This window comes from Pezoporus occidentalis, unplaced genomic scaffold (assembly GCF_034315485.1).
Source record: "Pezoporus occidentalis ecotype Australia unplaced genomic scaffold, CSIRO_AGI_Poc_V1 ctg16, whole genome shotgun sequence".
NCBI lineage: Eukaryota > Metazoa > Chordata > Aves > Psittaciformes > Psittacidae > Pezoporus > Pezoporus occidentalis.
In genome coordinates this window covers 8,142,868-8,164,412 of record NW_026913425.1, presented here as the reverse complement: position 1 = coordinate 8,164,412, position 21,545 = coordinate 8,142,868, and the positions used below count along the sequence as shown (strand labels likewise).

The 21,545-nt window shown below is 38.4% G+C and overlaps 2 protein-coding genes across 7 annotated transcripts in view; both read right to left on the bottom strand.

Moving 5' to 3' along the window:
* LOC134160488 (programmed cell death 1 ligand 1-like) overlaps positions 1 to 3,788 on the bottom strand; it is an 88,997-nt gene extending 85,209 nt beyond the window's left edge. The window contains exon 1 of the mRNA XM_062612561.1: positions 3,785 to 3,788. The gene's annotated coding sequence lies outside the window, so the exon portion shown is untranslated. The remainder of the gene's footprint in view (positions 1 to 3,784) is intronic.
* The window catches only part of JAK2 (Janus kinase 2), a 66,366-nt gene that overhangs the window by 15,625 nt on the left and 29,196 nt on the right, over positions 1 to 21,545 (bottom strand). For all 6 annotated transcript variants that reach the window (XM_062612533.1, XM_062612531.1, XM_062612532.1 and 3 more), the window contains 13 exons: positions 17,987 to 18,144; positions 16,604 to 16,715; positions 14,766 to 14,952; positions 13,234 to 13,361; positions 12,619 to 12,753; positions 11,700 to 11,787; positions 10,768 to 10,895; positions 9,415 to 9,553; positions 7,802 to 7,953; positions 6,651 to 6,801; positions 5,824 to 5,960; positions 3,042 to 3,231; positions 2,003 to 2,127 (listed from right to left, as the gene is read on the bottom strand). In XM_062612533.1, coding sequence (XP_062468517.1) covers positions 2,003 to 2,127; positions 3,042 to 3,231; positions 5,824 to 5,960; positions 6,651 to 6,801; positions 7,802 to 7,953; positions 9,415 to 9,553; positions 10,768 to 10,895; positions 11,700 to 11,787; positions 12,619 to 12,753; positions 13,234 to 13,361; positions 14,766 to 14,952; positions 16,604 to 16,715; positions 17,987 to 18,144 — 1,830 coding nt within the window. The remainder of the gene's footprint in view (positions 1 to 2,002; positions 2,128 to 3,041; positions 3,232 to 5,823; positions 5,961 to 6,650; positions 6,802 to 7,801; positions 7,954 to 9,414; positions 9,554 to 10,767; positions 10,896 to 11,699; positions 11,788 to 12,618; positions 12,754 to 13,233; positions 13,362 to 14,765; positions 14,953 to 16,603; positions 16,716 to 17,986; positions 18,145 to 21,545) is intronic.

Below are 21,545 nucleotides of genomic sequence, written 5' to 3'. Positions count from 1 at the left end.
TGACAAACGCATCTGGGCTGAAGTCCCCCCACTCCTCGAGGCTCAACCCTTACCTGCTGAGGAATGTCAAGACATTTGATATGAACATTTAACTGACTTCTAGGGCAGTTTTTAACCAGTATCCTTATATGTCTTTGTGACTGTAAGTGCATGCATGTGTATATAAACTGACATAGCAAGTGCAGTAAATCCTATTTACTGTCTTCATAAATGTTAAGATCCACCCTGAAACTGCAGATTGCTGCTAGTAAAAGCCATCTGTGGTGAATTAATTCACTTGTAACCTTGTCTGCGACTAAGAGTAGACCCAGCCGCACCTTGGCTCCATCACTTTAGAAAGCAAGCAAGTCTACTCTGAGCTTCATGATGCCACAGGAGGATTTCTTTATTCCCTGTATTTGTTCCATCAGACATAAACCATTGCCCAAGTCTGAAACTAAGATTGGACTCAGTTGCACCTAAGCTCCATAAGGACTGTGGAAAGCAAGAGGATCTACTCTGAACCTCATGACTTAATGGGAGGGTCTCCCTTACCTTTTGTGCCTTCACTGTCTCTTATCAATCAATTTCAGTTTGATTTTAGTTCAATTTTTCTTTGTATGCGTCATTCATGTAAAATGTAACAGAGTGAACCTTGCCACTGAATTTTGTTTTTGGTTTATAAATTTGTATTAAAACTGCTCTTGCCAATTAACTTTGATGATCATTCTTTGAGCAACCCTAAATCACACCTTTCACAACACTGCACACTGCTTGCCCATCAAGGAGTTTTTGCTGAAGACTACCCATCCAGCTTTGCTTCAGTGAAACACATGAACAGGTGAGATTAGCTGCTGCTGAAGGTGCCTGTGGCATCCTTCTGCACATGCCCCAGGTTCAGTAGCCAAAACGTTTACTGGATCAGTCCAGTTTCAAGCAGGGAATTACCAAGCTCTGTTCACTTCAAAGGAAGTCTGAATTCCTGGAGAAGATCTCAGCTCTGGCAAAGACACTGCTGCCTGATTCTTGTCAGGCCTTCTCTAAAGATCTGCAGAAGGAAAGCTTCTGCTCCAAATGTCGCATAGCAGAATTACCAGACATTAGAATATCTATGGGCTACACACACTGAAAAATACTCTTTAGTCAGCTACTGTCTCCATGTCTTTGATGTGGGGACTGGGGAAAGGAATTTAAAAATATTTCTGGTACATGCCTTAAGGGTGTGGATGTCTTTCCCCTGCTGCCTTTTCTCTCTTCCCCCTGCTTCCCCACTTTCTGTTTTTCTTTTCCCAAACAACTGAACATGGAATGAAATCTAAAGTGTCTGTAGCTTCTTGTATCTAAAGAAAAATAACAGAGTAATACTAGGATGGTCATTAAGTCTTCTTTCTGAGGAAATAAGATACCACAATAAAGATCAGGTGTTTGCCCACCTCTTCACAATTTTAAGGATCTTCAGTACCAACCAATGGGACTAGCAAATAATTTATTACAGCTCTGAGCACTTCAATGGCCTCTCTTTCTTCATACAGAAATCATGTATCTTTGCTCTTTCTGCTAAATAAGCAAATATTTACAGTTTAGACAAAATTCCTTAAACATATGCTGTTATAGTAGTTTTACAGCTGAATGTCCAAGTTCTGAAAAATCAGTTATACTATGTCATGAAGAGTTTGCCTGGATGAGTGCATTAACTCCTGCAAAACTTTATTTCAACTCTCGCTAGGGAGAAAACAGGCTTTAATTCTTTGGGACAAAATATAAGCTAAGCAAACGATGAAATAAACAGAAATAAATTCAGTATATTCTTCCTTAGTCAGCAGATAGGCCAAGTCTTGGCATCCTGTATTAAGAAGTTTGTCCGGTTTTTGAGTACAGGAATATATACTGCTACTTTTTTTAGGGTTATGTGGTACTAGTAGCCCAACGACATAAAAGATACACCAAGGTTGTTTTGAGACAAATGAGACAAGGCCAAAACCACAAATTTCTTGAAAAATGTGAGTCATCTGAAATTTCCTACCTTGCATATCTGAGATGCATACAGTAAAAGCTTCTTGTGGTCCAGCCTCTCCTTATGTTTCTGCAGATAATCTCGTAAACTTCCATATGGTAAATATTCCATGATTAATCTTAGATTCCTACGACCTTTTATAACAACAACAAAAAATACACTTTATTTTCCTGGCATTTTCCAATGACAAATTTTGAAATATATTTACTAATGTCCATGAATAAAATAGAAAATAGTCTAAATACAAAAAAATAATTTATTATATGTACATCACGATGCAATCTTTCATGTATTAGTTAACTGTATTTGTTCAGGAAATGACAGTTACTTAAACACAATAATTGGGATATGCTTGATATACACCACGTCACTAATCAAGATCGTTTAATCAATACTTTAGCTACTACTGCTAAGGCAAAGCAGAAGTGCCCCGTGTGTGTATCTGTGTTTATGTAATTCCTCCTCATTGCTGAGATGAAACTCAGAATGGCAACTGACATCAACTGGTCAGCAATTATACCATCTTTAAAGACTTAGTCTGATTCTTAACTCAGGATTTTAATTTTTACATTAAGAGCCTGGGCAGAACCCATGCTTTCATTCATCAACAGCATCAACAATTTACTCAAACACATCTGCTTCTAAAACTTTTTGTCTAGTCTTTTATCATATAGGCCGTAGAAGAATTGGTAATATCCACTCCAGGACATTACATGGAGTAAAAAACAAGAACAGTTACAAAATGGTTGCATTTTCCCCACTTCACCTTAAATTATTTTCTAGGACAACTTTCACTCTAAGATAAAGAAACGGGGTAATTAGTCAAAATGGTACTTTCTCTAAATCAATCAAATAATGCAATGAGCTGACTGAATAAGATGCCCACCTTGTACTGAGTAGTAGTACACAGCAGTCACTACTTTGATTTGTGCTCTCTAAGTCTTGGTAAAGTTATGACAAGTCAGTGACTTCCATAAACACTTGCCTCTCTGAACTCAGTATGGATACTTAAGTGTAGACATGAAGGTGTATTTAATATAGCACATACCTGCACTGTAGCATACTCCTTTGTATTTAACAATGTTATCATGTTGCAGAGATTTAAGAATTTCAATTTCTCTTTCAAAGTCCCTAAGATGCTCTTCTGTGCTGTGTTGCAGCTTCTTCACAGCCACCACCTCTCCGGTATTATCCTGCAGTGGGTCGTAGCGGCACATCTCAACACTGCCGAAATTTCCCTAGATCACAAATGGAAATACAACTAAAAACAAGTCCACTTTCTTAGTCTTTCTTAGCTGCCTCAGTGCTCACTGGATGAGCATTCAGGTGACCACAATTAATTATGTGAAATGTCATAAAACCTCCCTGAGAGAAAAGAATACAGATCATCTGTTAAGAAATACGTTCAATGAAAGGAAGTGAATAGCACAGAAGGAATCAAGGGGTTGAGGTCCATCTATTCCTCCCCCCCCCCTTCACAGATTTCCATTTGCACTTCCAAATTGTTAGCTGGCACACTACTTCTGCAGCACCTCCAAAAATCCCTTCATTTAGGTTCCTCTCAGCTATTAACTCTCCCCCAGTTCTTGGTGGCTCTTCCCTCATTTGTTTCAATGTTCTACCTTTTTCCTTTTCTTTGTTTATGTCAGTCAGGGGGTGATTGGTGACAGCCAACATGTCTTCACTAATGGCAAATCATGCTTGACAAATTTGGTGGCCTTCTATGATGAGGAAATGGCATTAGTGGATAAGGGAAGAATGACTGATGTCACCTACCTGGACTTGTGCATTTGATGTCCCTCACAACATCCTTCTCTCTAAATTGGAGAGGCATGGATTTGACAGATTGACTTGGTGGATAAGGAACTGGCTGGATGGTCGCACTCAAAGAGTGCAAGTGGAGACTGGTAAAAAGTGGTGCTCCTCAAGGGTCAGTACTGGGACTGGTGCTGTTCAACATCTTTGTTGGCACCACAGACAGTGGGACTGATGAACCCTCAGCAAATTTGCTGATGATACCAAGCTGTGTGGAGCAGTCAACATGTTGAAGGGAAGGGATGTCATCCAGAGGGACCCTGACAGGCTGGAGAGGTGGCCAGTGCCAACCTCATGAAGTTCAACAAAGCCAAGTGCAAGGTCCTGAATGTGGGTCAGAGCAATCCCAGGCACAACTATGGGCTGGGCAGAAACTGGACTGAGAGCAGCTCCGAGGAGAAGGACTTGGGGGTGTTTGTTGATGGGAAGCTTAGTGTGCACCTGCAGCCCAGAAAGCCAACCATATGCTGGGCTGAATCAAAAGGAGCGGCTAACACAAGAAGCATGTGGACCTACTCAAGTGAGTCCAGAGGAGACCAGAAAGATGATCGGGGCTGGAGCACCTCTGCTATGAAGACAGGCTGATAGTCTTTCAGTACCTAAAGGGGACCTACAAGAAAGCTGGAGAGGGACTTGTATTTACAAGGGCCTGTAGTGACAGGACAAGGGTGAATGGCTTTAAACTGAAAGAAGAAAGATTTAGATTAGGCACTAGGAAGAAGCTCTTCACTATAAGGATGGTGCAACACTGGAACAAGTTGCCCAGAGAAGTTGTGGCTGCTTCATCCCTGGAAGTGTTCAAGGCCAGGCTGTATGAGTCTTTGAGCAACCTGGTCCAATGGAAGCAACCCCCCCCCCCCCCCGCCCAGGGCAGGGCGGCTGGAACAAGATGATCATAAGGTCTCTTCCAACCCAAACTATTCTATGATGATTCTGTGTTTTTTTCCATCTTCCTTTGTGCAGTCATCACCTACCACTCTGTTCCTCTCCCTATGCTACACTACTGTTTACAGTTAGAACCAAACCATCTGCAAACACAAGTAGTTCTGCCATTTCGCCTTCATGCTTGCTTTCACTAGTAGCTGGAGTCAAAGGAATATATAGCTATCACGGCAATAAAAACCATAAACCAGGAAGGTGCCACTCTGAGAAAATGGTACTTGGTGAAGATCTACCACCTGCACCTGGTCATCTCTCTAGGCATCACACAGGCAGGCTGCAGTGACTTGCAGAAGTAGTAACCAAATGCAGATTTCTAACACCTAAAAGATTCAAGGCCTAGATGTATCTCAAAAACATTACTGAATTTAGGGACTGCGTATTCAGACTTCCCTGAATACGGATGCATAAAAACCCCCAAACTCCACCAGTTCTATGGAAGACTGTTCTGGAGCCTTTTAAAATGAATACCATGTATTTTAAAAAGAAACAAAAATCCGTCTCATGCAGCTCTGCATTACTGAAAAAGATTTTAGCCTTTCAGTATGACTTGATTCACTGTAGACACCATCTATCCTTATTCTAGCTAATGATATTGTGAAAAAGATCTAAAAGGAATCGTAAAATCAGCTAGGCTGGAAGACTTTCAAGACCTTCAGTATTATCAAGATCAACCATTACACCAAGACTGCCAAGACCAACACTAAACTGCCAAGACCAACGCCACATATACATGGTTTTTGAACACTTCCAGGGACTCTGATTCCACCCCTTCCCTGGGCATCCTGTTCCAATGCCTGATTACCGTCTCTGTGAAGAAATTTTTCCTACTATCCAATCTAAACCTTCCCTGGTGCAGCTTGAGGCTGTTACCTCTTGTCCTATTACCTATTGCTTGGGAGTGGAGACCGACACCCACCTCACTACAACCTCCTTTCAGGAACTTCACATTGTGGTCAGATGTGACTGAAATTACTGATTTCTGTAGCAAAAGTTTCAATGTAAATAATATATATGGGGTCATGGTAAAAAGACAGTTCTTTCCTAGGCAATTAGAGAATTTCAAAATATCCTACCTTTCCAAGTTGCTGTAAAAACTTAAGATGTCTCTCTTCAAATTGTGTTGGGTCACGATCTTCAAAAGCACCAGAAAATCCAAGTGCTCCAATTCTCATATTTGGCAACATATCACTTTCTGTTAAAAGCTCATAATCTGAATGATAGGAGGAAGAAGAGAAGAGAGAATGGGAATAGGAGGGACAGAGAAATTAATAGGAGATGAAGAAACATTATAATCTTTTCATGTTATACCTTTGCCTGGCATACCCCAAGCTCAGCAGAGTATTAATAACAAATGTCTCCATAGTAATTTGCAGTCAAAGATGAATTACAAAGAAGCCAAATGACTTGTCCTAACTCACAGCAAGTCTTGCTTTAATTTCCCAATTTTCTCTTTTTACAGGCCTATTACATTTCAAATTTAGCAACTATTATGCAACAATTCCACTGCTGCAGAGGGCAGAAATGAGCTTGTAATAACATGCATCTTCCATTTGAAAAAAAAAAAAAAAAAGTATTTATTTTATTAAGAGAAAAAAGACACTTAAGAAGCATAATAAACTTGGTTTAAAGACTAAAATGTTTGGGACAGGCAATAATCAAACCAGAAAACTGCTTTGAATGATAATGCTGACTTTTAATGTGTTCACCTTTAGAAAAAAATAAAAAAGTTCAGAGTGTCTAAACACAGTGTTTAAAACAGTCACACAGTGTCCTTACAAACTCAGATTTCTGGGGGTGCTCTGGAGAGTGGTTGTGGATCAAAATACCAAAAAGGAGGGCACCAACCAATGGGAATCAGGGTCTTTTTGTCTAGCGTATTCTTCTTGTAGCACAGACTCACCTGGAGTGAACAAACTATTCAAGTCACGTATAATTGCTCTAAATGAAGGCCTGAAATCTGGCTCATAATCCATACAGTTGTTTATAAGGTTTGCTAGTTCTGTCCAGTTGGGAGCAGGAAGCTGGTGCCTATCTTCATAAAACTGTAGTTTCTGGAATTAAAAAGGTAAAAGGCAAAAGATACAGCTCTCAACCTAGACTTGTTATCTCATTAAATGTACATCTGACCAATTTATGTGAAAAGCCAAGGATGACAATACAGCAATGCTGGCATAATTTAGAGTAATTAGTTCAGAAATTCCAAGTCAGTTACTGGTGGAAGATAAGAAAATAGAGAATGATACTGAGAAAGATGATGTCTCCTTTACTGGTGATTTCATAAAACCTCAATGGGATAGATCCGTTAGAAAATTCTATCCACCTGTGAGCTTGCTAAGTTCCTCCAGCTGTAAAAGGCTTTCTGAGTATTATTAAAGAATGTGTATTAGTAGAGCAGAGGAGGGCAACTTCTGAAATACCTAGTTATCTATAAACTAAGTCTAGGTAGACATTGGAGCTTATTGTAAGAGCTGATTACAACACCTGAGAAATCAGAACAGGCTTTGTGAGAAGGTAACAGCCATTTTAAATGTAATACTACAAACCTTTTTGTAGTGTAGTAAAGGCAATAATCTTTTTTTTTTAATTGAGGAAGCAAGTATGTAAGAAAGAATATTTTTATGGAATGTGTTTCCCCTCCATGCCCTGCCCCTAGTTTAAACAGTCAACATTTCTGGTTTAGCTAAAACAGTAGAATTTTCTGCAACACACACAGTGTTAAATACTCTAAGATATTCAATTATTAGAACAATGCTAATTAAAATCTATGTATATTGTTAAGAATACTTTTTGTCTGAAGTCATACGCTGCTGCAACAAAGCAACAGAAACATGAACAAGGTAATACTGGCAATACTGTACTTTGTCCCAATGAAAAAAAAAACAAACAGCATAAAAACAAACCTCAATCATCACTTCTGATGATAAACTAGCAGTAAGTGTTCTTTTCCTATTGTGGTAAAACACTTTACAAGCTGACACAGTTACAGCAACAGATGTCTTAAATTAGAAGTGTTCAAAGAACTGTTATGACTGCAGACTCAGTAATGCTTACTCTTGAAGAATCCAATGCACTCAGAGGTTTATCTCCTCCACTACAGATTTCCCACAAAGTAGTACCAAAGCTCCATTTGTCTGTGGCCAGGCTTAATTGTTTGGGATTCTCAATACATTCAGGTGGCACCCATGGTATCCTCTCAAGAAGAACTGTGCAATCATGCAAAGGAAACATCATGTTAAGATGAATAATACAACCAGAAAATTCTCTAACACATTTGATTTCTTTAAAATGACTTCAGAATACTTAGGTATATCGTTCTGTAATGTGCTTCTAAGAGCTTCACAAGTTTTTGTTTCTGCCTAAAATACCTCAAACTACAGAATACCTACAAAAATGATATTTATGAATGAGAGTGGAAGACCACTAGTTTTATTGTAAAATAAGCCTAATGTTATGAAACTGCTTTAACATCATTTCCATTATTTTTGATTCAACTTCTGCATTTCCCCCAGTATTACTGAGACCTACTAGCTACTGCGAAGAAACTAGATGGCAAAGAGTAAAAAGTACTCTGCTAGAGGTTGGCACATTATGGCACAGAAAAGACTCCGTAACAAGGAATTGTTTCTCTTTACTTTCAGCTCTGAAAGCTTCATTGTCCTGGGTTCAGCAGTAGCAGTCATTTTACTCCTTAGTAGCTGGTGCAGCGCTGTGCTTTAGACTCCAGTCTGAGAATGATGCTGGTAACATCGATGTTTTCAGTTGTTGCTAAGGAATGCTTAACGATGCTCCGATCAAGGACTTTTCAGTCTCATACTCTGCCTGTGAGGAGGAGCATGGGATGCCAGAAGGTAGCAGAGACAGGACACCTGACCCAAACTAGCCAAAAGGGTATTCCATTCCACAACACATCATATCAGTATAAAAACTGGGGGGAGTTACCTCAAAGGCCCAGATCACTGCTTGGGTAGGGCTGGGTATCGGTCGGTGGGTGGTGAATGGTTGTACTGTGCATTACTTGTGTTTATTGTTTTATTTTCCTTTTCCTTTTTTAGTTTTATATTCTCTCACCTTGTTACTTCCCTTATCATCATTATTATTGGTGGTAGCAGTAGTAGTTTTGTGTTATACCTTAGTTACTGGACTGTTCTTATCTCAACCCGTGGGGTCTACATTCTTTCAATTCCCCTCCCCATCCCTCCGGGAGCAGGGGGAGGAATCGGGGGGAGTGAGTGAGCGGCTGTGTGGTTACCAGTTGGGCTTAAACCATGACATTCACCAAGCTATAAAATACAACAATTTAATCTTGATCAATAACAGGATACTAACCCCAGCAGCTACCTGCAGACACAAAAGACTTACTCATGGTACCTTACAGCATCCTGATAGTACTAACAGTGGGAAAAAAAAAGTTGAAAATGAGAACAGTAAGGAAGAAACCTCACACAATGGAGAACTGTGGCTTTATTTCCTGTAGCTATCTGATGATAAAGAAGATACACTCAAAACTGCTGACTAAGACTGAAGAGCTTACTTCAAAAAGACATATGGAAGAAGGAACTTTTTGTAACAGAAGTACCTGAGATGGTGGTCAGAAAAATAAACCCACCCCAAACCTATTTTTCAAGTCAAAAGCATTAAACAAGAAAGCTGACACGAAGACTTACTATCTCTTGGCAAGACTGTAATACTGATGCCAGGATCACTTAGTTTTATAAATGGAAGATTTCCAGACTTCCTGTCTTCTTCTCTGATAAGTAAGATGTTTTTTGCACAGACATTCCCATGAACAAGGCCTTTATCCTCCTATGAACAGAAAAGCATCTTTTACATACTTAGAAAAATTTTATGGTTGAAGAGGTATTTGAACCAGTACTTTACAGCATGAGGGAAACATCAGGAAATAAAACAATGACCATAGATTAAGTTGATCAAATCTCAGACATTTCATCAATTTCTCTCAGTTACAGTTTCTAGCTAATTTTCACTGGTTTTAATTATCTACCTGAAGTTTCTGGTTTAAAACTATTTAATGTATAGTAACTCAGAAGGATACTGATCCATCAGTATGATCCATTTAAAATAAATCTAAGAACTAATAAATCTAAGAACTAATAAATTTAAATTGGGGTTGTTCAGCGTGGAGAAGAGAAGGCTGCGTGGAGACCTCATAGCAGCCTTCCAGTATCTGAAGGGGGGCTACAAGGATGCTGAGGAGGGACTCTCCATTAGAGACTGTAGTGATAGGACAAGGGGTAATGGGTTAACACTTAAAACAGAGGAACACTTAAAACAGATATAGATTGGATATAAGGAGGAAATTCTTTCCTGTTAGGGTGGTGAGGCACTGGAATGGGTTGCCCAGGGAGGTTGTGAATGCTCCATCCTTGGCAGTGTTCAAGGCCAGGTTGGATGAAGCCTTGGGTGAGATGGTTTAGTGGGAGGTGTCCCTGCCCATGGCAGGCGGATCGGAACTTGATGATCTTAAGGTCCTTTCCAACCCTAACTATTCTATGATTCTAACTTAAGATTTAAACTCTATTAAAGGGAAGATTCATCTAACCACATATTCTGTCTTGAATAATGGCTTTTTTTGTTGAACTAAACCGACTGTAAGGTTGGGACCTAATGCACAAAAAAGATGTACTAGCAGTCTGAACAGCACAATGTTTTCCCCACCCAGTGGTTAACTACTAACACTACCAGGAAACAGTTATGGTTCAACATCATGAGCTGAGGTGGGAAAAGCAGGAAGGACTGATTCCTGGAAAAAAGAAAAAGACTTTTTACTGGAAATGTGTTTTTATTTCATACTACACCATTAAAAATTAATGGGAAATTCAATCACACTCTGTGCAAGATAAGAAGGATCTGTCCTTGGCTATATGGTATACAGCCAGCCTGTTTTAAAATACCCTCCAGAGTTTCAAGAAGTAGGGCAATAGCTCAGCTATTCTATACTTATTAGCCTGAAACATTTGAATTCAGACATTAACAAAACTGAAGAATAAATTACTTACCAGAAAATGCATGGCTAATGCCAACTGTTTGGCTACTTCCAGCTTCCACAAGATATTGATAACATTTTTGTTCTTTTTCAAGTAAGTGTCCAAGGATCCAAACTTTACATATTCTTGTACAAGGATGTCTGATTTAAAATAGTAAAAAGAGTAACAATTAAAACCAAGAATAAATAAAGGAATTTCAGGATAGATTCATTACTCTAGTATTATCCACCTTTTTCTTTGATACCTCGTTAGTTAACTAACTATAAATTAGAAGCTATATGACATCTGAGAATTGCCACAAACATCCACTTTATAGAATGCAAACTTTTTATAATTATGTGAAGCAATTTTCATCAAATCTGTACACGAAGTGTGTAAGCCACAGAAAAAATAACAGTAAGCCTCTCTTTCTATTTCTTAGTAACTGTGTCTTGCCAAACTAACAAATCTCTTGCCTTCACAAACAGAACAGTCTGTAGAGGTCAGCTGTAATACAGGGAGAAATAAGTAACCATATACGTCTTTAGATATATTTTTTAATTATATACTTATCTACCTGAAATTTTACATGCAGTCCCTGTGCATGGTACAATAAACAAACTAGAGAAAACACTCAAGGGCTTTTCTGCAAAGAAACTGGTGTAGTAAATACTTAGCCAAAACTTCCAAAATGGAGATTTTCAGATGGAACAGATATGACTGTGAGTAATTTACACAGCTTACTATTCACACAGATTGTATTTACACAGTTTCTCGGTTTTCTTTATCACTGTATTAATTAGTTCTGACACCAAGACTAATAATGCAATGTGAACATGTATTGGGTATCCAGCTGGTGTGGCAAGTTGTTTTGTTTCTTTTCCCCTGCTTATACCCCAAATCAATGGCAAAGTCTGATGCCAGCTGTATAAAATTAATACAAAAAAGAATTAATTTTTACTTACTCTCTTCTCCACATACGCAGACTCCATAGTTTAACACCAAATGTTTGTAAGAAAGCTGGCTCATCATACTTGCTGCCTCAAAAAAGGACTTTGAGGAAGGAGAGAGATTTAGAGAGAATAAATATCACTGGAAACACCCCCACCAGAAATTGCATAATTTCTAGTAGTTTATTAAAGCCATACGCATTTTTTTAAACATTTTATCTTCCATCTCACTGCAAAGACCCTGTGTAATATATTTTATGTTTGCGGTTGGTTTAGGGTTGTCTATTTTTTTTTTTTTCAATAACTGATAATCCACATTTCAGAGAGGTTAGCAATCTCTTTTTCTGCAAGCAGGTATATATCAACATTTTAAAAGGAATCTTTTCTTCCATTTCAGTTAACCAAGTAAACTGTAGACAAATTCATGACACGCTATTCAATTTCCAATTCATTCTTTCATAATGCACTATGCAGTTTCCAATTTATTTCTTCATAGCACCTTATTAAGCTCATCCACTACTACCAGACCTTACCTAACCCTTCAGAAAGGTTTTGAAGCTTTTATTTCTTTAGCCATTTTTTTAACTCTCCTTAGTGCCATCTCCAACTGCATTTGCTTGTGTACTGATTATTCACCCAAAAAAACCAACAACAAAATTAGCACATTTTCCTTCAGGAAATATATTTGCATTTCTGCACTCCTGCTCTTTTTAACAACTGTTTTTCACTTACCTTTAGAATATATTACCCAGCTTATTAAAATTAAAACGCATTGTAGTTTATTTATTGTTTTCAACTGTCCAGAGTGTATGTCTACACTGCTTGGTTCAACATATAACCCTCTACCATATAAAAAATACTCACTTATCGTAACAGCAGTAATGCTTAGCACAGCCTGCACACACATTACACAGCAGCCAACAATCACACCAACCTCAGAGTAGTTTCTATGCACTTTATCCAGAACCTTTAAAAGAACTTCAGTTTGATGGAGCTGGCCATAGTCTCCCACTTCTTTCCTTACACCTTTGAAAATCTTCGTAAACGTTCCCTGTCCAAGACTCTCCTCCTAAAAGAAAGGTAGAAACCAGATGGGGAAAAAATCAGGAATTTCTGCCTGTTTTGCAGAAGACCTCTTAACCAAACACCCTAAATAACGTATATGCCAATCTTCACAGCTAGCACACCTCTAGATTCAAACTGAGAGGACAAGGAAGCAAGTACATGAGAAATGGCTTAAATCTTTGCTTATTTTTTACTGACAACAATGACCTCAGGAAATAACTTGTTGCAAGAATCAGAGAGGAAGAAGTTCTGTTAAAGACATATTTAGACATCCCTATAAGTAAAGAAAACTAATGTAGAATTAAAGGGAGGGAAAAAAAAAACAACTTTTCTCTCACAATTTTAACTAAGGGAAGATTACAGTAAAATCTCCTCGCTCAGTAAATCTTCTAGCTCAGATAAGGCTCTTTTAAACTTACAGTGAGTTTTTTAAAACTTAGTGTGCATTAAATCTACCAGTGGAAGAAGTAACTAATGGACTTACAAATATCAAGTCCTCATTCCGGATTTTGTGAAAGACCATCTGGTTGACATTATTGTGTCTCTGTAGTGTAGGTGATGAAGGTACATCAGCAACACTATTGCTTCTGAAGACTAGGAGATTTGACTTATCTGTGAGAAGAGGGTGAGGAGAAAGAAACCAAAGTAAATTTATAAAACATAAAACGAAACCAACATTATTTCAGAAGGTTTATTAATGAGAAGCTGTTAATGCAACAAAACAGGTATCACACTGGAATCAGTTTATTCAAAAAGCCACACCGTATTTCATTAAACAAATTTAAAGTCCAATTTTTTCTAGTCAGCAAAAGCATGTAGGTTCATGCAGCTATTTTAAGTTTCTTAAATACTCCTACTTTTGACAAACATTCTGAAATCATTCCTGCTTCCTTTCATATTTCAACCTCTGCTGTATTTGTAATAACAATATGGGACAGAAAAAGGGGAGGTAAGTCACCTTCTTTTATATTACAAAGTTTCGGATGTGCCTATCTTTCTGATGCTTCTTAAAGCTTTTACATATTTTTGCCCTGGGAGTACTTTATTGATTCTCATTGCCTTATGCCTGGCAGAGTAATTATTCTTTGAGTGATCTTGAAAAAAAGACTCTCCATGAAGTAAAGCAAGTCTGTTAGTAAACTAAAGCCAACAGATACATATTTGTGGGTATATGTGCGCATGCACGTGCAATCATATTTATGCAATAATTTAAAATTCTGATGCATATACACTTTTGGTTTTGATGGAAATATGGTTGCACTATTATCCCCTGTAATGTGCATATGTATTTACTTGTCAAATCTTTTCTAAGCTTTTTAATCTATTTGCTAATTTCAATCAAATTTGAGAGAGAGAAAAGTGGTATCAAATAGTCTGTTCTCTCACGTTTTTCATTAATAAGAACTTGGATAGAGACAAAGACTACATTAACGTAAACAGTACTGCTAATAATAAGCAAAAAAAGGCAGATGTTACCAAATTCATAAATAAAGACACTATGAAAATCAAAGCTAGTCGAAAATCTTTTATTTGCATTAAAGCAAAATCCACTACTAAAACAGGGCCTCTAGCCCATACGTAATTTTCAGTGTTAAAAAGAAGTTGAAATCGCAGTGCAGCCTTTGTATAATTCACCTATCAACAAGAAAATCACTGGCATTGTTGGTTCCACTGCTTATAAACTGTCCTCAGAAAGAAATTATACATTAGGTAGGTCTTTCCTTCTCAAGGCATGAAAACACATAACTAAAGAAGAAATGCTGCTATACACAATCCACTGCAATTAAGACACCAGTTTTCCTTCTAATTAATGAAACTGGCTACCCTGATTCTTTCTGGAATACCGTCTTATAACAAAGTAAAATCTGGCAGACAACAGAACTGAAAACTATGATGAATAAATAGGTCAGCAAAATTTTAAAAAACCCATACAAACCTATCTATCTACCCACCTGAGAATCATTTAGTTTTAATTTATTTTTAAATCTTAGAAAATGCTTACAAATGATCTCTTACCTTTTGGTTTTGGAGGACAGCATTTGACAAACTGGAAAATTATACTGTCTGAACGGACAGTTTCTGTCTGGTAACAGGTCAACAGATCTTTAAGATTACTGAAACTTCTCTTGGTTCCACTAAGATTATATTCTCCATTCTCATTCTTCGTAATTAAGCAGTGCTTATAATCAGTGGTATTCTCTCGCTGCAGAGATTATTTCCATTAAAAATAAAATCAATCAATATTCAGTATTTGAAAGCTTATTTAAATGTATAGTACTCTGCTAAGTAAAGAAAGAATGCTTCAGGAAAATATTACTATAATTTGTTATTTTGTTCTCACTACATAATACTGATTCTGAGAAAACATGATTCTACTCCCATCACTGGAATTAGTATACTGATGTTAAGAAAAACAAATGTTACGAAATGTGCAAAGATGGGGCTGAGAAAACAGATAACAAATCCTAGGAAAAATCCTTCAGAGCTACCAATGACAGCTTCTTCACCCTTACATGAGGTAATATCAAAACAAAATTTTGTTGGAAGTAACAGCCCAGATATTCATACTGTATGTCTTTCTGGCAAGCATTTCTAGACCTCAGATGTATTTCTTGTTTTCTGTCATCTAAGCAATTTGTTTCCAACACATATTTTCAATATGCACTGAATTATTTTTACAATGAGCCTTGAAAACATATCACTGAACATTTTTAAACAAGAGAAGCTCTTAACAGTGCTTCCAACAAATTCTGAATATCAGAAGCCTGCTAAAAGCTTGCCAGAAAGACCCAGAACAAGAGGAAAAAACCAAACAAACTAACATGGCTAGGTCATTTAATTGTAGGTTTAACTCACAAGCTTGACATGCAAGACTCTTGAAGTCTGTTCAGGGACTGATCTCTCAGCCTAAAAAATTCACTACCAAACACACTTCACTGACTGGACATAAAGATTTTGTGACACTGATCTTAAAATGGCTGTTTACTTCTGCATCCACACATCAAGGTTATTTTATCATTTTCAGAGATGTACATACTTCTGACAGTATTTAGTGACCTTGCTAGCTTGCCATATATCAGAAGAAAAGCTCATGTATTACCTCTATTACTTTAGCTCTATTACTTTAATTAAAGACAAGCACATCCTTTGAACAAGATAATGTAATTATGTAACAGTAATATTAAGGTACTGTATTATTGCTAAGTGCAATCTCAGAGAAGAGGTACTTCTGGTTCTTCAGCTGCATGAAAATTGCAGGCATCTCAAGGGTGGCTGCCACTCTGGCTAACACAAGATACCCAGCAGGAGATCTGTGTTTACATAAAAGCTGCAAAAATCCAGCTGGCCTAGCACTGAGGACAGGGAAAGGACCGAAACCCAGAAGAACCTGTGAAGGAGAGAGACTCTCACATCACCACAGGCTGTATACTCAGTCTATCTAAGCCTTATTCAGAAAATGAAAAAAGAAAGGGTCAGTGGAAATCCTAGTGAAAAAAAAAAAAATCACTAAAAAGCCCCAAACTTTAAAAAACAAAACAAAACCCAACAAACTGCTCTACCACCTAAACAAGTACTACATTTCCAAGAGCTATGTCACCATTTCCAGGACTCTCAAGCTCTCCCCTCCACCTGTCTTACTCTCCTAAGCACATGCTATGTGTCATTAGCAATTACTTACCGTACATGTATTTTGATGTTTCTCACAAGACCCTGAAACCTGGCCAATCTGACCAAAGTAGCTATAGAATATACACGTTCTGAAGAGAAAATTCAGAACCATCCACTTAACATCCTCAGCTTATTCTTATAACACAAAAAGATGATACAGGTACTATGCAAGGCAGAATACAAACCTCTATAGCAAAGGTGAGGAAGTATTTTTTAAAATCTTTAGGACTGCAACGAAGAACGTAGAAGCCAGTCTGATTACCCGCTTTCTTCAGTTTACTGATTGCAAAGTCCATGCTACAGTAAAAAGAAAATGTTTAATATTGCATAATTTCAAAATAGAGGAACATCAGAGATTGGCCAATAAGCACTACTATGAGATACCTAATACAACAGCAATTCAAACTCTTCATTTTTTACAGCTTCAAATAATCTTTTTGTCCCTTTGCTTTCCAATATTCAGAGACATATATACAGATGTAAAGGGCAGTATATTAATTTTTTTTAACACTGAAAACATTGCAATTATTTCTTTGATGAGAAATCTTACAGTCTAAAAAATATGTATCTCATGTCTTATGATATGATTTTCAACATCATATTGTTATTATGGAAGAAGTTGTAATAAAGCTGGCTAATAAATACCAAATATTTGCCTAGGTGAAAAAGGTGGGTTTAACTTGGAAAGGACTAATGCGAAAGAGAAGCTGAAATAGAACATAATTTATTACTACAAGAATAATTCCCCTTAAGCCTTGCTAACTGACTATTTCTACCCATCTTATGAAGAATAAAATGGCTTGGAAAGATCTAGAATCATGGCACATCCTTATAAACACCCTAAATAAATACATAGCAATAGTCACTGGTGCAAGAAAAGTGGTTAGAACTGTATAGGTCTCTATGCCTCTCTTCCATCTCTTCTGAAGGTTACAGCATCTATCCTCTTTCTGCCACTGGGAAATTTACAAACTATTCTGTATTAGCCAAGTAGACAGTGCTAGTTTCATGTAACATATCCTGTATATATCAGTTTAAAGCTTTCTGTAGCTAAAGCAAACACACACTTTATTCTGCAAAACAAAACATTTCTAAGCTCCCATGTGTGTTTATGTGAACAACAATACTACATGAACTATTAACTTGCTCGAATATTGAGGAAAATGTTATCTGAATTTGCCTTTTTCCCTTGGTAAATCAGAAAATAAAACTGCAAGAGGCTGCAGTGAAAACATGAGATCCTCTGTCTATGACACTGTATGCTGCTGCCAGGGTAGGAACTATAATTCCGTAAACTCAGCATCATGACTTTCCTGACTGTATCACTTGAAGATAAAATGAATTCTAATGGAAAAAAAAATAAAACCAGAATCTTTCTATTTACTTTTAATACATGAAGAAAATATTGTATTTTTCAAAGTGAAAACTAAGAGGAAAAAATGTAAAGCATTTTATGTTACATAAATTTAGTAAGTACACATTTCAAGGTGTCCATCATAGTTCACAGTCAACTGAAGTTCACCTTTCAAAAATAATATCACCTTGTTTCATTGCTAAAAATTGCTTACAAAATTGGTCCATGGCAGTTGCTTTGGATATTTTCAAGAACTGATGGTGGTGCTACTTCTTTACAGAGATAATGGTGGGCATCTGCAGTTAATCTGTAATATCCATCAATTAATGATACAAAGGAGAGAGCTTCTCTTAATGACTGGAATTCAGCCTCCTGTTAAGTTGCCAGGGGAGAATGAAGGGCAGAGAGAATGAGAGAGACAGAAGAGGGAGAGAGACAGAAGAGGGAGAGAGACAGAAGAGGGAGAGAGACAGAAGAGGGAGAGAGACAGAAGAGGGAGAGAGACAGAAGAGGGAGAGAGACAGAAGAGGGAGAGAGGGAGAGAGAGAAAGAGACATTCAATTTTAAATAGGCAACACAAAATTCCTGGACACAGTAATGGTTTAAAAGACACAATAAAGATATAAAAGTAGTTTTTAACTACTGTTCATATAGTTGTACTTTCCCAGTGCCACCCAAAGCTTGTTAGCAATCTTCAGTGTTCAAAATAAACCGCAAAACAATCTGCCGTAACAAAACCCTTACTCTATATATGAAACAGCAGAGGAATGGTAACAAGAGGGAATATCTGAAAGGGAAAAACTGAGTAGATACAACTCAGCATGGCAGACACCTACCACACTGGCAACATGGTGTTGGTTTTTTTTTTTTTCCTAAAAGAAAGGCTTTTCTTATCAAAGGGGCTGCCTTCAAGTAGCAAATTAAAATCTCTAGAAAGGTACCTGCCTGAAAATTGAACTACTAGTAAGCAGAAACTGGATTCCTGAGCTAGATCACTATAGAAGCTGACTGTTAACTTCTATGAAGAGAGGTACAATGGATGGAAGCCAGGGGAAGAATTACCTAAAGAAAAACAGGGTGTGGAAAAGGTCTACACAGAATACATTGAACTGGTAAGAGCAGGGCAAAATTAAATCCATCTGCAACGATATATTTATTACTGCCAATAAGGGAAAATAGGGTCCATTTTAATACAATTATCTCTATTATCTTAACACATTGACAGTTGTACGAGAGCATTAAAGGCTGTCTCTACTTCAACAGAGAAGTGTTACCCTACCACCTACAGAGCCATGCTGGATTTCATTCAGTAGCATAGCCCAAAAGAACAGGCTTTAGTACATGCTGTACAAGTTTGCCCATGACACTGGAGACACAGTGGCTGAACACAATTCCTTGGCAAGATCTTTGCTCAACAGCAATAAAAAGCTAGTGCTCTTGATCATATGCCAAGAATTGTTTTATTGAAAGAGGACTTGGAAACAACTATCTTTCCATTTTTTATACAATCAGAAAACCCAGACAAACAACACCCTAGAAATCCAGTCATTTTAATGAATCCATACATTCTAAAATTGTGTAAATACATTTCGGTAATGAATTCTATTAGCTTTGTAACAGGTTAAACTAAATTCACAAATTTTAATTTACATCAGCTAGTTTTGGTATGTAAAGTGTCCACTCAAAAATCATTAGCAAAAGAGCAGCTACTCCACTTTTCCTGCTCTGCCTTCCTCTTCACTAGCCTTTTTAGACAAGCTCTTAGTCACTTTTACCCTCACAAGCATATGCAGTCAATTACCACTACTGAGAATTTTTAAAGAAAATCTTAATGGCTCAAGGGAGCCTCTTCTGTGTGAAAAGCTATTAAGCTCTCAGCAGCACAGATATTTCAGCTACTCTTCTGTTTCAACAAAAAGCCTTGCAATATTTCAAATTCTTAACATGCTAATTCTGTGCCATTAATCCAGGAAATTAATGTGAATCGTAATTCTACTATAAATGAAAGCAAACCATATGCTTTTCTTTTTAAAAAAGCAACACCAGAGAGACAATAAAACTAGTTAATTCTTACTGAAGTATTTTCTGAATTTTAAAAATACGTTTTTACAGAGAATAGTACGTAAGTTGTACAAAGGTTTTTTCACAAACACAGGAGAGAAGGAAGATCTCTAGTAACATAAATGCCAAGATGGGGAGACCTGAAAACCACGTATCAGTCACAGAAATAAAAGAAACAGCTTGTACTGGGTTTGAATGGCAAGGTTTTGGTGTGGGGGAGGTACAGCCGTGGCTTCTGTCAGAAGCTGCTAGAACCTTTCCTGTGTCCAACACAGCCAATGCCAGCCAGCTCCAAAACAGACCCACTGCGGCCAAGGCTGAACCCATCAAGGATGATAGTACCACCTCTGTGATAACCATTTAAGAAGCAGGGAAAAAACTGCTGTGCAACAGCAGCCAAAGAACAGAGTAAGAATATTTGAGAGGAACAACTCTCTGTACACCTAGGTCAGTGAAGGAGGGCAGGAAGTGCTCCAATCACAGGAGCAGAGATTCCCCTGCAGCCCATGGTGCAGCCAGGGGTGAGGCAGCTGTGCCCCTGCAGCCCATGCAGCCCCACGGTGGAGCCGATTCCACCTGCAGTCTGGGGATGATCCCACACTGGAGCAGGAGGATGCCTGAAGGAGACTGTGACCCTGTGGAGAGTCCACGCTGGAGCAGGTTTGTGAAGAACTGCAGCCTACGGGAACAACATGCACTGTAGAAGTTTGTGGATGACTGTGCCCCTTGGAAAAGATTCCATGCAGGAGCAGGGTGAAAATGTGAGGAGAAAGAACATCAGAGACAATGCGTGATGAACTGATGTCAACCTGCATTCCTTGTTCCACTGTGCTGCTCAGGAAGAGGAGGCAGAGAAACTCAGGAGTAAAGCTGAGCCTGGGAAGAAGGGAGGGGTGGAGGAAAACGTCTGAAAGATTTGGTTTTAACTCTTCAACCTACACTGATTTGCCTGAGTCTATTTTGCTTGCGAGGGTCACAGAGAAGGCAGGGATACTCAATGCTTTCTTTGCTTCAACCTAAATGAATTAAATGCTTAAATCTAAGGTCAGCCCTCAAGAATCCTTGACCATGAGATCAGGGAGAAGGTCTGGAGAAAAGAATTATTTCCCTTGGTTGAAGAAGACTGGGCTAGAGATTAATGAGACACACTTGACATCACAAGTCCATGGGCCCTCACAGGATGCTTCCATGAACAGCGAGGGAGCTGGCAGGTGTCCTTGCTAGGGCACTCTTGATCACCTTTGAAAACTCACTGCAATCAAGAGAGGTGCCTGAGAACTTGAAGAAAACAAATGTCACCCCAGTTTTCAAATGGGCAAGAAGGAGAACCCTTTGAACCACTGGCCAGTCAGCCTCACCTCCATCCCTAGAAAGACAATACAAATCTGGGAAGAGAGGCTCACGCCCCAGAGTGCTGTGCTGTCATTCAGAAGGATCTGGACAGGCTGGAGAGGCAAGGAGAGAGAAACCTTTGGAAATTCAACACATGCAAGTGCAGGGTCCTGCATCTGGGCAGGAATAACCCCATGCACCAGTACAGGCTGGGGGCTGACCTGCTGGGAAGTAGCTGGGGGTCCTGGTGGACAACCAGCTGTCCATGAGCATGCAATGTCTCCTTGTGGCCAAGGCAGCCGGTGGTATCCTGGGCTGCATCAGGAAGAGCACTGCCAGCAGCTCGAGGGAGCCAACCCTCCCTCTCTGCTCAGCTCTGA